The sequence below is a fragment of the Ascaphus truei genome, chromosome 8, assembly GCF_040206685.1.
Source record: "Ascaphus truei isolate aAscTru1 chromosome 8, aAscTru1.hap1, whole genome shotgun sequence".
Taxonomy (NCBI): domain Eukaryota; kingdom Metazoa; phylum Chordata; class Amphibia; order Anura; family Ascaphidae; genus Ascaphus; species Ascaphus truei.
In genome coordinates, this window is record NC_134490.1 from 28,310,498 (window position 1) to 28,326,762 (window position 16,265).

The 16,265-nt window shown below is 43.2% G+C and overlaps 1 protein-coding gene and 1 long non-coding RNA gene across 3 annotated transcripts in view; one reads left to right on the plus strand and one right to left on the minus strand.

Annotated features, from left to right (window-relative positions):
• Positions 1-16,265, minus strand: part of LOC142501293 (uncharacterized) — a 67,562-nt gene that overhangs the window by 44,217 nt on the left and 7,080 nt on the right. For both annotated transcript variants that reach the window (XR_012803459.1, XR_012803458.1), the window contains exon 3: positions 13,070-13,230. This is a non-coding gene — a long non-coding RNA (uncharacterized LOC142501293). The remainder of the gene's footprint in view (positions 1-13,069; positions 13,231-16,265) is intronic.
• The window catches only part of ALOX5 (arachidonate 5-lipoxygenase), a 51,418-nt gene that overhangs the window by 3,941 nt on the left and 31,212 nt on the right, over positions 1-16,265 (plus strand). The window contains exons 2-4 of the mRNA XM_075611017.1: positions 5,669-5,867; positions 9,399-9,480; positions 11,070-11,192. Coding sequence (XP_075467132.1) covers positions 5,669-5,867; positions 9,399-9,480; positions 11,070-11,192 — 404 coding nt within the window. The remainder of the gene's footprint in view (positions 1-5,668; positions 5,868-9,398; positions 9,481-11,069; positions 11,193-16,265) is intronic.

The window sequence follows — 16,265 nt, forward strand, 5'->3', positions numbered from 1 at the left end:
CAAGCCCAGTAGCACTCCTTTTGACATAAATACAGTATATATATGATGTGGTGGGTGCTGGGGTTAGAGCTGGCAGGGATTGTGTGTTCAGTAAAGTGGTTGTGCGCAAAGTGGGGGGCACGGCGGCTACAGAGGTCCCGCGCTCTCCCCCAAGGCATTTTTAATGAAATGCCAGGTGACCGCGTGAGGCCTTTGCAGCTTCTCTTACCTGGTCTTCACGTGACCCCGCGACATCATTTGACGCCGGAGCCGAGCAGGAAGGGGGGCGCAAGTCGGGAGGTGAGCAGGCAGGGATGCGCAAGGTCAAAACGTTGCACACCCCTGCATTAAAGGGCCTAAATGTAAGAGATTGTAAACCTATTATATTACATAATTGGATCCATCATTTGACCACTCCTTGGATCTCATCTCAGATAGATTCATACAATTACTAAGCTTTAAAAAAAAAAAAGGACAGAATCTCATTCCAATAAGAACTTTACTTTAAAATTAAGTTGGAACTTACGTTTTTAAGTATAAATTAATAGCTCTCTGCACTTCTCTGATGAAATGTGTACCACTCCTTTTCTACTTTACACAAGAAATAACACGGATATGTATTTATTTTTTTTATTTACAACGCTATTTCCTCTTCCTTTTTTAAAGTTCTTTTTTTACAGGATTTCTCCATTTCTGTTTTTAGCACATACATATTGAAAGTCATCTGTAAAGTTAAGTCAAAATGGCCCATTGTTTAACAGTTATTGGTGGCAATGGGGTGTATGGGTGGGGGGGGGGGGTCTATTTATTAAAGTCTCCATACTGCAAAACTAGTGAAAATCAATTGCACCAAATGTATTCAAGGATAGGAATATAATTAAAAGCAATTGTGGGCCTCTGTATTAAGATTGTATTTTACATTTTTTGCATCAAAATGTCAGTGCAAAAAGGTGCCACTTTCTTTCTCTCATATATAGATATGATCATATGAGTATCACCTCTACAGTTTAGCAATATGTCGAGCTTAATGGACAGATGCCTTTTTTCATCCTAAACTTTTATGCTAGTTTGAGCCCATTTTAATTACATCCAAAGCAGCCATTCCCAGTGCGAAAACTTCCATTGACTTGTATGAAAGTGTTTTGTTGCTTGCACCATAGAATCTTATGGCGTCAGTCAGGCCCTTTGCTCGGGAAGGGTTTAGTGTATTCTGTGTGTAACCTGTAACGTATCCTTCTCACTTCCACTGAAATTTACACATTGAAATTGTAACTGTCAGATCCCAGTATCAGATAGTTTAACGAATTTGTTTGCTTTATCTCATGCAAATCAAACATGACATGACACCATTACTGAAAACAAAGGCTGCTTTGTTTCCCACGTGGAAGCCATTTGACTATTATATCAAGTGGTCTAAAAGGAATGATGAAAGGGGGGGGTTCCCTTTTAGTGAGAACCACCATGTTTTTATTTTCACACCTATAGTTCAACTACAATTTTATTTGCAAACTTACTATTGCACTCACTATTCCCTTTTTTTTTTAAAGCATACATTCTGTTTGACCCATTCTAAAATATATCCCAAGGAGCATTCCCCAATAGCAGGGGTGGGCAACTTCAGTCCTCAGGGGCCACCAACAGGCCAGGTTTTCAGGATCTCCCTGCTTCAGCACAGGTGGCTTAGTCTTCGACTTTGGAGCAGGGATATCCTGAAACCTGGCCTGTTAGTGGCCCTTGAGGACTGGAGTTGCCTACCCCAGTCCACTAGTGTTGAATAAATAAGATTGAAAAAGAACCTTGCTTCTGCTTCCAACCAATGGATTGCACTCAAAACAGTTACCACAACTGAATGTTTCTAATTGTATAAATAAATTGGGTGGTGCTACAAATATATGAATATTTAAAAGAAACAGAATTGAATTAACAAGCACTGTCAGTGCCTCAAACGAAACATTTTATAAAACCAATTATTGTATTGAAAAATTGATAAGCAATCCTTTATTCCATACATGAATGAAATTACCAATTCTAAATACTGTATACTGTACAACTGGTACTAGTTACCCTCAAAGAACATTAAAAAAAAAAGATTACACATGCAATTCATTAATATATTGCACATAACACATTTTGAGAGGAAGAAAACCACAAATCCTTTGATGTTGCTAGAGTCCCATAATTATAGCTCTAGAAATACAAATGCATACAGTGCATAAATAGTCAATTAGATACCAATGTCTCCATGATAACAATCCTTGTATATGCTCTTAGTTATATTCCTTGAATCCATATGGCATAGTCCTGGACTCTTGAAGGATCATTTATCATAGTCTCACAACCTTATATGTGCAACCGTCATATTTATCCATCACACAGATTCTCCCACTTCTATTCACTTGCCATAGTGATTTTCAAGTGCAAAGAAGGTTGTTTTACCAGATAACATACTGTACATGGGCTTATCATTCATCCTCTAAGGCCTGGGTCCCACTGCATCCAGCGGCCGCGTGCGCGTCACTCACCAGACTCGAGTTCCTCCCGAGCCAGCCCCAGTCCCTCTTCGCTGCAAGGCTCACTGCGCACTGTGACGAGTCAGCCAGCATGGGATACAGGAGGATCGTGATCCCAAGCGGCGACGCGTCACGTGGCCTCACAGTGAGCCAATGAGGAGGGGAGCTGTCTGGAGCTACGGGACGGAAGTCTGTGCAGCCGTGCATAGCGGGGGCTATGCAGTGAGAGAGTGCGAGAGTATCCTCTCCCAACGTGTGACTGTGTGTCCTTCCCTGTGTGCTGATCCTCCCCCACGTGTGACTGTGTGTGTCCTTCCCTGTGTGCTTGTGATGTAACATTACTGGGGCCTCTCTTCCTGGTTGCTTTCTGTCCTTCCCTCTGTGTTGTTCGTCCCTGGGACTCCTGGCTTGCTTTAGTTCAGCTTAGGGAGTGAGAGAGGGACCGACGTAAGGGGGGGGGTGACAGCACGAGAGTCCTCTGCTCAAACCACGCCCCCCTCCCCCGCGCTCAAACCACGCCCGCTCCCTACAGACCGCAGGTAGCGGTCAATTGCCTCTCAGCGCGCTGCCTGTATGCAGTGCGGGTGCGCTGACTGAGGCAGCGGGGCCTAAGGTAGAGGTTCCAACTCCAGTCCTCAAGGACCACTAGCCGTGCAGGTTTAAGGCTATCCTCTCATTAGAACAGATGAACCAACCATTTTGACTGAACCACGTGTGCTAAGCAGGGGTATGCTTAAAGCCTGCACTGTAGTGGTCCTTGGGGGCTAGAGTTGGGAACCTCTGCTCTATATCTGATCGTGCATATCAATGTTCTGGCAGAAATTAGCCCGTCACTCCAAACTTATTGCCTCTGTCCAGTAAAAAATGAAAGGTAATACCGGACATGTGTGCGTCCGATATTACCTCTCTGGTGATAGTGACCAGACCAAGGAGAAAGCAAAGCATTACGCAGCAGCATCCAATCAGGAGATAGCCTATCAGGAGAAGGCGTCAAGAGCCTGGGGGTGGAACCAAGGAGAGGAGCAAACAGCATGGAGCAGAGAGGGGTTAGAGGTGTGTGCATGTGTGTCTGTGTATTTGGTCTGTCTTGTTGTGTGTATGTTTTCTGTGACTGGCCTCTGTGTATTTGTTCTGTTTTTTCATGTTGTGGGTGTGTGGCTGTGTCGCTGTCTAGTGAGGGGTGAGAATTACAGGGTGGGGGAGGTAAGAGAGAGGATGCAGGGAGGGTGGTGAGTGAGGATGCGGTGGGGTGAGAGGTTGAGGGGGGTGCAACAATCTTGGAATTTGTGGGAGAGGGACATCAAGATCAGTTTTGCTCACCATGGGCCTGTATGACTGCAGATATGTCATTTATAAATGATCTGACCGTTATGTCATTTTTTTTTCTAAAGTTCACTCATATTATGCACCAATTTGCACCATTTCATTTTCTATTTCATACAAAATTCTGTAAGTTCTATCAATTCCAAGAAACCTCCCCAGAATTTTTAACAAAATAGAATATTAAATGGTGAAAATTGGTGCAAACTTGGAGGTAAATTTAGAAAGAATTAGGTAACGTCAGATCCTTTATTAATAGCCTACCTCCCCACCGACTTTTCTCCAGCACGTCGTGTTAGCACCAACGTGTTAGTTGGGGAATCAACTGGACAGGCTTTTGGTGAGCCACAGCTCTCTTCTCTTATGATACAGCACCTCCATTCCCACAGGGCCTATCGTAGATAGGTGCAGTCAGCTGTAGAAAACATGTCGTCCTCCCCATGAGAGACTGCAGCCTCAGGCAGGAGTATACTGTAAAAACCGCAACTTGATCTTTATTGCAGCAACACAATCCATTACAGCATTTCTAACACCACAAGATCTCTCTCTTCTTGTCCCTGGACTACCCCAAGGGCTCGAGGCCCCAAAGGTCTATCCCAATCTCCCACACTCCCTGGCGGAGCATGGGGTAGTTGCTCTCACTCCTCTGAAGGAGGGGATGGAACTCACAACACACTCCTGGAGGGGAGAGGGTAGAACAACAACAGTCTCACTCCCTTAGGAGGGAGAGGGAAGAACAACACAACCCACTCCCAGGAGGGGAGAGTATATCACAACTACATTTGGCTGCAGCCCCTTTTTGTTACCAGGGGAGGGGCCCCAGGTCTCAGCCCTCTGTGGGCGGTACCTAGGCCTTAGGCCTCCCTCCCGTCACTCAAGGGAGCTGCTTACTGCAGCAGGGCGTAGATTTAACCTTAACACTGCCTGTGTTGGTACCAGGACTTACGTGTTAGGCAGGGAATTAGTAGCCCAGGGGGTACCAGGCTACATATATATATATATATATATATATATATATATATATATATATATACACATATATATACATATATACATATATATACATTATATACAATAGGGGTCTGCGCTCGTGTGTGGAAAGCCAGAAGTATAGGATGTATAAAATTAATTGAACCGGCAATAAATCATAAATACATCAACATGATATTAATGAATTAATATAATGATATACCAATGCAATATATCCTAAATAATGAAATTAATTAATATACCAAAAATGCACTGTGAATGTCCAATATAAAAAAAAAAGGCTAAAAACATACAATTATACAAAAAAAATTATTGTGTGGTGCTGTGAACTTTGCCTTAATCTGCTCAATGCAGATAGTCCTCTAGACTGGCGCTTTTTTCCCCTTATATTTTACATATATATACATATATATACATATATATATATATATATATATATATATATATATATATATATATATATATATATATATATATACACACATATATATACACATATATATATATATATATATATATATATATATATATATATATATATATATATATATATACACACACATATATATACATATATATATATATACATATATATATATATATATATATATATATATATATATATATATATATATATATATATATATATACATATATATATATATTATTATTATAGTGGCACTCCACTGAGACCGGAATACTGCCAAGATGCAAGAGGATTAGGGATAAAAGAAGATAGTGGCAGGTACTCCAGGGCTTGTTGAAAAAAAGCCTAAAAATATTTATTACAATATGTCAACATGTCGGCTCTCCAATGAGCCTCTCTCTTGAGCGTTTTTCATACCTAACTGACTTTGTATTAAATGTAGATTGATTCATATGATGTAACTGCATCAGAAGACCTTGGTGAAATCCAGCTCATAAAAATTGAGAAGCACAAATATTGGTATGAAGATAGCTGGTACTGCCGACACATAACGGTAAAAACCCCAGCAGGAGACCACTTGGAGTTTCCATGCTACAGATGGATAACCACAGATAAGGAAGTCGTTCTTCGTGAAGGAAAAGGTTGGTATTATTACAATACTGTGGGATACATACATAAGGGCAAAATAAAGAAAGAAAGTGGCACACCGATACTCACAAATGTCTTAATAGGGTATTCTGTCACTGGTGCTCAAACTCCGTTAGTCCTGGCATCTCAAAGCTGGATCCAAGTGTATACAAGTAGTAGTAGTTGTGAAGGAATCACACTACTACACATATATAAGTGCAGTGGCATTAGGAGGTAAAGAGCACCGCTACCTTCTACCTTCATGTCCCAGAGTAAGACTTATTTTTCATCGACATACTCATAGTTACACTTTTCTGAAGAAAACCTGATTTATTTTACTGTAGGTATCCATCTTTCTAAAATAGGGTAGAATTCTTTTAAAATCAGGCACTGAACCCCTACTTTTTTGAAGCAAAAAAAAAATGGCTGCACACTGCATTACAGGATGGCTGGGTCTAGACCATGCAGGGTGGGGCTACAGGTCCACTGTCACAGCAAACCCGAAAACCAAAAAGAGAGCATGGAGCACACAGCACACGGAAAAAGCAAACGCTGCTTACATTAAATGCCCATTTTAATGAAGAAATAAAGTAACAGAACAGAAAGACGTGTTAACGTTTCGGGGCTGCATCTCCTTTGCCAGAACATCCCCAGTGACTTTTTTAAGCCACTTTGACCAGTGTTTAAATGGGGAGCTTTAGTCATCAGAAAAGAGCATAACAGGGATGGATATCACAACCATGTATATCATAGGTAGTTGGTTAAAAAAAAAAAATGTGTGGGTAATCTGGTGCAGGAGAGATAGAGGGTCAAAGAAGAGGTTACCGGGGGAACAAATTCTATTTTCAAAAACAATATCATGAAGAGGGCACGTTGGGAGGGAGAGCAGGGCATTGAGAGGGAACAGGTTTACAGTTAAAGGGGGGTGTACATAGTGGCACAGATAAAAGCAGGGTATGGGTAGGGGCAGATACTATGAGCAGAAAAGGAACATAAGGCAGAAATGGGCAGAAGATAATTCAGGGGGGTAATTGTATATACTCCAAAGCAAACTTTGGGAGGGGGGGGGGGGGTTGACTGAAAATGGGCTGTACAAAAAAAATAACTCCATAATGAGGTGCAGCAAGTTTAGGCCCATATTTACTAAATGTGCTAAACCTTAGTCGAGGGGTCTGCAACCTTTCAAGGAAGAAGAGCCATTTTATAAAAAATGTAATTGTCCAAAATATTCTGAGAGCCGCAACACATGCATGAATATTACATGAATATTACACAACCACAATCACATACATATACTGTACACACTAATAGGTACAGCTCAATCCCGTTATATCGCGATCTGATGTTGGTGCTCGCTTCCGGCGTGCACCAGCTTGAGAGAGGCCCGTCATGGTACAGTGCAGGAGGCATGCCAGCAGCTGGGGAGATGCCGGTGGCAACAAGAGGCCCAATCAGCGCTGGTCTGTCACCCCGTCCCCACAGCCAAGAGCATCACAGTGAGGAGAGCCACATGTAGGTGCTGAAAGAGCCACAGGTTGCCTACCCCTGCCTTAGCCCATCCTAGCTCCCATTTAGCTTAGCACCCTTTAGTGAATATGGGCCTAAGGGGCATATCTGCTTGAGTGAGTGAATTTGCATCAATTTTCTTAGTTCATTAATCATTACATCTTTGTTGAGCTTGGAGTGACAAACGGTTCATTGTCTTAATGAGAAAGACTACTGTACTATCACATTGACATTCTGCCATAGTAAAAAGCTGAAAGGAAATATTCAAAATAGGAAATTAAATCATTAAACCACCTGTAACATAACTCACAGAAATATGGGTTTTAAGTTAATGTTTATACCTGAAAAGATGAGTTATCAAGTTCTAATTTTGCACCAAATAGTAAGTTGGTAAATTAATAGTTTTAATGTACTTTACATTTTACTCATCAGTATCATCAACCAGTGGAATAGGAAAAAGATACCCAACAAAGGATTCAATTAAATATATTTCTTATGCTCATATTTTTTTACATTTTTGAAATGTCTAATTCAATTGTTTCTTGGGCAGACTTAGGTTCAGTCTTAAAGTCTGAGCTTAGTACATAGGGCCGTGTTTTCAACCAAGGTTCCCCCTTGCATCCCTAAAGAGTTACCTGCAATGTTCAAGTAATTTGAAAATTGTACTAAATACAGAACAACTTACAATACATCTGATCTCAGTAGCGCTATTAGAGAGGGGTTCGGTTTCTTTACAATGCATCTGATCTCCGACGCGCTATTAGAGAGGCTTGGGGTTCCTTACAATGCATCTGATCTCAGATGTACGATTACAGAGGGGGAAAAAAGAAGAAAAGAGGGATTGGGTTGGACAGCGAACCCAGGAAAAAGCATTTAACAACTCACCGGGTAAATGCAAAAATGAAAACGTTTATTAAACTACATAGTAAAAAACAAAGAACATACTGGGGACAAAAAAAGGGGATTCTCCTCCCATGCATTTCACGCTAAAAGCGCTTTCTCAAGCAGTATATCCAGCGCTATTAGAGAAGGTTGGGGTTCCTTACAATGCATCTGATCTCAGACCTGCTATTTGAGAGAGTTGGGGTTCCTCAGAATTTCACATATTGTTCCTTAACCACAAAAAAAAGGTTTCAAACCACTGACATAGGGGCACGGAAGCACAATTGAAATTGAATTTGACATGCAAAATGATTTATTTTTATTTTTTTGCAAAAACAGGCTGCAACACGTGGTACATGGGCACATAGAGAGAGCGAAATTGTGTCATGAGTCATAAATAGGTCACTGCCAAAAAAAGTGCATGTACATTTTTGTAATATTTATATAATTCCCTTGTGAATATTTAGCACTACAAACGGTCTGCCTTTTTCAAGAAATGTTGCACCAATTTACTTACACTTTAATGAATTCCACCCCCCCCCCCCTTAAATCCATTAAGATCCATTACTCATATGTCTGTGTTTCCCTTCTTCTGGAACAGCACAAACCAGCCCATTACCCTCATTACTTCTACACCTGGTGTTTTACATGGCAGCAGTAAGAAAAAAAACAGGTTTGTGCTGTTCAAGAAGAAGCTGAAGCCAGAGCAGTTAGGGATGGATGTCAAAGCCCTTCAGCCTTCCAGCGTCACAAATTACATCAAGCATCAAAGATGACAGCTTCATAATCAGAGAGAGAAAAAGTGTATCTTAACTTTGTTTTGGTGTGTGTGTGTGTGTGTGTGTGTGTGTGTGTGTGTGTGTGTGTGTGTGTGTGTGTGTGTGTGTGTGTGTGTGTGTGTGTGTGTGTGTGTGTGTGTGTGTGTGTGTGTGTGTGTGTCCAACTGTCTTTTATACTATAAAACGTGAGCATTTATTTGGCTAAATTGTCTTTATATTGGAAAAAAAACTCCAACACTACTGGGGGTTTTTCCCCCTGACACATGAATGTATCCCCAGAGAGCTGTTTCGGCAGTTAGGGTTATCCAAACATAGATTCGTTTTGCAACGTTTACTCGTTATTTTGATGTCACCTTTCATGATCTTTTTTTGGAACAGCAAAGCTGGCTCAACATGATATAACTCACATCCATAAGCAGCACAGACTGAAAGAACTTCAGGAAAGGCAAAAACTATACAGGTACACCTCATATCTTTTAATATTCTTTCATTGAATTGTCACAAAAATATGAGGGAAAAGGAACATCGAGAAACAATAACTTCAAAACCTATAATCGCGAGTGACACCAGATGAAGGGGATCGTTCCCTGAAATGTTATACCTACACCCTACGCCATTGGCATGAGGCAATTCTATTCATGGTAGATTATTTGTTCTCGATATTTCTGAATCATGATTTATGTTATCTGTTTGCTAATACTAAATATTTATTCTGTATTATATTTTGTGTGCAGTGTCTTATTTATTGTTCTCAATTGAAATGAATTTTCAACAAGTCAGGAATAGTACATTTGCATTCTGCACTTGCATTAAACTGTTATCAAAGTAGCGTGTCCATATTGGAACATCATCGGTCTTCAAGTAAATCAAAGTGTGTGTTGTGTGGCAATATAAACTATATTTATTCTCCAAGTGCTGGTTTTGTCAGTGTAACTACTGTAGCTTGAAGCTTTGCATGATAAGTTTTTTTTATTTTGCTTTAAGAGTAAATATTTAATATGGAAACGGATATGATTGACATTAGCATGATGTGGCCTGGGATGACCAATACCCACACTGTCAATTAATATGATGGTGTTCCGTATGATGGAGATATGCTTGATGAGGGATTAAGTCCTAACTAGAGATGGGCAAAAACGCCCAAATCTGTTTCCTGGATTTTTCGCTGATGTAACCCCACAAAATCAATTTTGCGGTGTAAAATCTGCAAACTGATTTGGCGGTTTCAATCCGCTCGTATTCATCAAAAACCGCCACTGGATACAACCCGTGGACGGGGTTGTGGAATCCAATCCGCGGATTCGACAATTGGTTGGCAGATTCTTAACTATCCGCCAATAGAATGCTTAATCCGCGGATTGGATTCTACAAATCCGTCCACGGGGTGCGGAATCCACAGAGTGTATTGGTAATAATAATACAAAAAAAATCCGCAAAACGCGGATTGCACTTTTTCAATTTGATCTGCGGACCAAAGGAACCGGCCAATATGCTGCATACTCAAATCCGGCAAAAACAATTGTCCTAACCTTTCGTGTACTCGAGGGACTGCGGCACCAACGTGATACAGTCCCTCCACGATCGCATGACCGATCACAAAGTGCCAGACAGGGCTGTTCTGCTCTTCCATTCCCCTGCCTGACAGATCGCGTTCCGCGCTCAACAGGAACACGACGTCCCCTGGAAAAGCGATCTTAAAATTCATGACGTAGTGGGGTCCCTAGGGTGCCAGATCCCATTATGCGGCACTGAAATTACTAATATGTACACTGCCATCCAGCATGCCTTTTAAAACAATACTCTAAAATGGTATCACAGCCAAAAACAAATCTACACTTGGACCAGTACAGCTACTAGACCAGTGGTGACCAACTCCAGTCTTCAAGGGCCACCAACAGCCCAGGTTTTCAGGATATCCCGCTTCAGCACAGGAGCCACCTGTGCTGAAGCAGGGTGGGCAGCACTGTAATAGATCTTTCAACTGCATCCAGTACAGTAGACGGCTGCAGCATATTACATGTAACACTGGCCTGATTTTCTACCTCCTAGATGGAAGGAGTGGCATCCCGGTTTTCCATCGTCTATCGATGCTCATTGCCATGGTGACTTACCCCCTGACATACAGTTTGACAGTGAAAAAGGCGTGGATTTTATCTTAAATTACACAAAAGCGTAAGTAAGAAAATCTTATTAAAAATCGGAAATTGCTTTCTGCTTACCAACCAAATGAAATAGAGTAATGTTGAGTGGTGTCGATGCAATGTGTCCAAAGTCAAACTGTTCGAATTCTAACTGCATCATTGTACAAAGAGTTTGATCAAAAAAGAAACCCTTCTAGGTAGCAATCTCTTGTCATATGTGTAGTGTCATATTTATGGACTTGAATGGTCCAACAGTTAGATACTGTATGTCTGAGTAGTGCCCAGATTCACAGGGGAATCATATCCACCACTCCAACTAATAGGGATTTTTAATAATGTATATGTGTTTTTAATATCTATGTAGATTTAATAAAATTTTATTATTTTTTGACTTCCCCTGTGAATCTGGGCACTACTCAGACATACAGTATCTAACTGTTGGACAATTCAAGTCCATAAATATGACACTACACATATGACAAGAGATTGCTACCTAGAAGGGTTTCTTTTTTGATCAAACTCTTTGATCACCACCGATACTATTGTATTCAACACCCTTACAGCACCTGTCATTTATATTTACATTGTTCAAACTACTCAAGGTGATAGCGGTCTATTTCACTTATTCAATGCATCATTGTACAGTAAGGTTTTAATAATGAAAATAAGGAATGAACCAGCAAGCTGGTTCTGCACAGAAGAGACCTGGGAGGTTTTGAAAGGTGTGTAAACACTGCTACATCTATGAAGAAGCCGCACAAGGCAAAGCATATCTACTGCTCTAGCACTTACAGCTACTAAAACCAAACATGCTAGGACAGACATAAAGGGATGCAAAATAGGGCTAACAATAGTGATAGGTCAGTGCTAATGTCACTGCCTTTTAAGCGGGTTTGAATCCTGGTGGAAGCTCCTTGTGGCCTTTGGTAAGTCACGCTATCTCCCTGTGCCTCAAGCAGCAAAAGTAGATTGTGAGATCCACGGGACAAGAGCTCATTGTGCATGCAAAATTGTATGTGCAGCCCTGCGTATACTGTCAGGGCTATGTAACAAAAATATATATATGATTACCCTATTTCCTCGATTCTAAGACGCACCTTTTTTCCAATTTTCACATGTCTGAAATCGGGGTTCGTCTTAGAATAGATGTATTAAAAAAATGAAAAGAAAAAAAAAGTGCCTACAGTACTAATCCCCTCTTTCACTTACTATGTTTCAAGAGAAGTCCCATGTTGGCGGAGGATGAAGCAGGCGGTGGCGGAAGAAGAGATCCCACGTCTGCAGATTGTTGAAGATGTATAGCTGGCGGTTGTGCGGCGGGAGAACAGGTGCCAAGTCTGCAGGTGAATGAAGATAAGACAGCGGGCGTGCGTGGCAGTGGCGGTAGGAGATCATAATAGCAGGAGAGCTGAGCAGAGCGGCATAGGGGAACGGCTGGGGAGGTGCACACTGTAACACCGGAAGTTGACCGGTGTCTGACGTCTGGTTACAGTGCACTTTTCCCCAGTCGTTCCCCTTATGCCGCTTTGCTCCTGCTCAGCTCTCCTGCTATTACGATATCCTTCCGCCACCGCACGCCCGCTGTCTCATCTTCATTCACCTCCAGACTTGGGACCTGTCCTGCCGCCACTGCACTCCCGCCGCACACTGTCCATCTTCAACCATCTGCAGGCGTGGGAACTCTCTTGCCGCCACCGCCTGCTTCATCCTCCGCTGACATGGGACCTCTCCTGAAACATGGTAAGTGAAAAAGTAATTTTCCTCGATTTTAAGGGCCAAATCGATTGTGCGTCTTACAATCGATGGCGTCTTACAATCGAGGAAATACGGTAGATAACACCTGGGTTGAAATGGAGCTTGAGGCATTGCAGAATTTCTTATTTAAGAAAATATGCAGATCATACTTACTTGCTGTCCGTTTCTTTGCCAAATTCAATTTTCCTCAATGCCTCATTTAGAAGTATTTTTCAGATTTTTGGGATCCTTCCTATATTTATTGTTGAGGATGAATGGTGATTATACTCCTTCTGCTACCAGGCTGAGGAACATGGTGCAGGCTCCTCTTGCAGCTAAAGGGTTAACAGCAAATAAAGTTTTGTAATACTTGGTGTTATTAGAAATTAAGCTGTCTGTCATTGTAAGTGATTAATTGTTATCAGTGTGGCTAAGGGTTAATGACTCTAAATAGACTCTGCGTTAATACATAAATGCAGTAGACATTAATACAGGGTTCTCGGGGGGAACTTCCGGTGACGTCACCCGGTATGGACGGCTGCTAGAGGAGCTCCTGAAACCCGCGGGTTATACAGCGAAAAAACCCCCACTTAAACTTAAAATTTATGGATGAAAATAGTCCCCTCAGATAGACAAACGGAAGGGGAATGTCAAAAACAAAAAAAACGAATAACCAGGCTGTTACCAAATTTTTCTCACCGTCTCAACGAGGGAAAGCAAGCACTATGAATCCCCAAGATGGCGGCGGACCGCATGGCGCTACATCCCAATCAGGGAAAAAGACCCAGCAAAGAGAAAGCCCCTCTACAAACCCAGAACAGGCAATAACCAGGGCATATTTGGAAGAACTAATGGCAGGAATGGCTGCCACCCTCAAAACCTCCTTCCAAACAGAATTGCGGTCTGCGGTGAGCGACATAAGGAAGGAAATCTCAGGGCTAACAGAAAAGACCACTACCCTAGAGAATAAGCTCTCCGAATCCCTACAAAGACAGGGAGAAGCAGAAGAAGAGATCAGCCTCCTTGGCGAAGAGATCTCCCTCCTCAAAGAAGGCATGGAAGAACAAGAAAACCGTGACCGTAGACAAAACATCCGTGTGAGGAATGTTCCAGAGTCAGTCACGCAGGAACAGATCCGGCCTTACCTTCTGGAGTTCTTCAATCTGGTCTGCGGGGAGATGGAGGAAAAGGAGATGGAAATGGACAGAGCCCATCGTGCGCTAGGACCCAAGTCTGACGATCCAAAACGCAGAAGGGATATCATAATAAAAATGCATAAATATACCTCAAAAGAAAGAATTATTTCAGCATGCCGGGACATGGGAGAAATAACTTTCCAAAACGAGACATTACAAGTGTACAACGACTTGTCAAAAGCAACAAGAGACCGCAGGCGGGAGTTAAAACCGCTGACTAACCTGCTCCGGGAGAAGGGAATACAGTATAGATGGGGCTTTCCGTTTAAAATCTCGGTGAACAAAAACGGGAAGTTCCTGTCCCTGAAATACCCTGCGGATATGGCCCCATTTGCAAAGGCCTTGGGCCTAACCCCTCCACAGGCATGGCTACCGGACAACCTGCCATCTGCAAACGCTACAGGAGACCCACCCCGGATTTCAGAGAGGATCGCGGCCCAGCACTCCAAAGACAAGTAAGACACAGCCGCCACCGCACCCAAACAACACCCCCCCTCATGATCCCGGGAGAGAGAGGAGACCCACAACTACACTGAAGAGCATCCCATCGGGCCGGAGCTGTACCTGAAGAGAAGCCGCCGACTTCCCGATCAAGACGACACTGGAAACCGTTACCCACATTGGAACACGTGTCATCTACTCCCGCGATAGCACTGAGGCTAATCCTACCAGCCGAGTTGAAATCCTGGTTCACACTCGACTCGACCGGACGGCGCAGGATCGTGGTTTCCCCAATGCCGGTCTGTAACGAGGGTCTGGCTCCAGGCCCTACTCTGCTACGCCCCGATTTCCAGTTTTTCAGTTTGGGCCGCAGAGGTGTTCGCTCCACCCCCCCCTCTTCAGCCGGTAGTCCCGATCCCACGGGGCGATGTTCTTTTTGGCCCACGGGGGGGAGGGGGGAATGGCCCATCCATCAACAAATAACCAGTAGAGCCCGAACCAGCAAAAACGCATTGGCTCAAGAGACGGAGGACAACTGCGACCCCGAGGACCCAGTTCACCCGATTTGTTTTAAAGGACGCACAAAAATAAGTTGAGGTTTTGCGCCCTGGAGGCCGTGAGTAATAAAATAAAATGTTTTATCATAGAAAGTGCCCCGCAGCCCCCCCCCCTCCCCCCGCCCCAGCCTTAACCCAAGCACATTGCCCCCCGCCCTTCCCCCCCCCCTTCCCCCCGCGCTCCCCCTCTCACCCCCCTCCCCCTTCCCCCCACGCTCCCCCTTCCCACCCCCCCCCCCAGCTCCCACCCTCCCCCTCACCCCCAAAACCCAGGTCCACAGTACATGGGAGTGATGTACATAAACCCATGAATCATAGCCGAAAAGTATATATAAAATGTGGAATGCCCCTACGCCTCCCCCTATACTTCCCCCCCCCCCTAGAACGACATTCAGAGGAAGTAAAAGTACATAGAAAAGTCATGAGTACCCTCCCTGATCCCTAAACAGCACATAGCATACTTATGGGTCAGAGTGATACAACAGATGTAACATACAAAAATGTGAAATACCTGTATTGCTTGAAATGCTCCATCAACCTCCCCTCCTCCCTCCCCCCCACTCCCCCCCCCCCCGACGCTAGATAAAGTTGAAAAATATATGCAATGTGTGATGTGCACCTATGCCTCCCCTGGAACAGCACCTAGAGGAAACAAGGGCATGCAAAGAAACTAAATACGCCTTGGCTGACTCTTAGACAGTATACAAGACACTCATTACATAGAGTGGTATAAGAGATACCACAAACAAAAATGTGAAATGCCTGTACTGCCTGAAATGTTCCGTTAACCCCCCCCTCCTCCCGACCCCCCCCCCTCCCGATACCCTTCCCCCCCATTCCCTCCCCTCCCTTCCCCCCCATTCCCTCCCCTCCCTTCCCCCCCATTCCCTCCCCTCCCTTCCCCCCCCCCCCCCCCAGGTGCTATTCAAAAGTTGAAAAATGTACGCAATAAACGATATGTACCTATGACCCCTCTTGGAACAGAACCTAGAGGAAGCAGGGGCTCATAGGAAAGCTGAATATGCCTAGGCTGATTGCCAGACAGTGTATAGCATACTTATAGCATAGCATACTTATTGCTATACAGTGTATAGCATACTCTTTGATAAAGTTCTGTTCCCAGAACGAAACGCGTCAGAGTGTTACTGACATGAGGTTGTACGTTTTGATTCATTA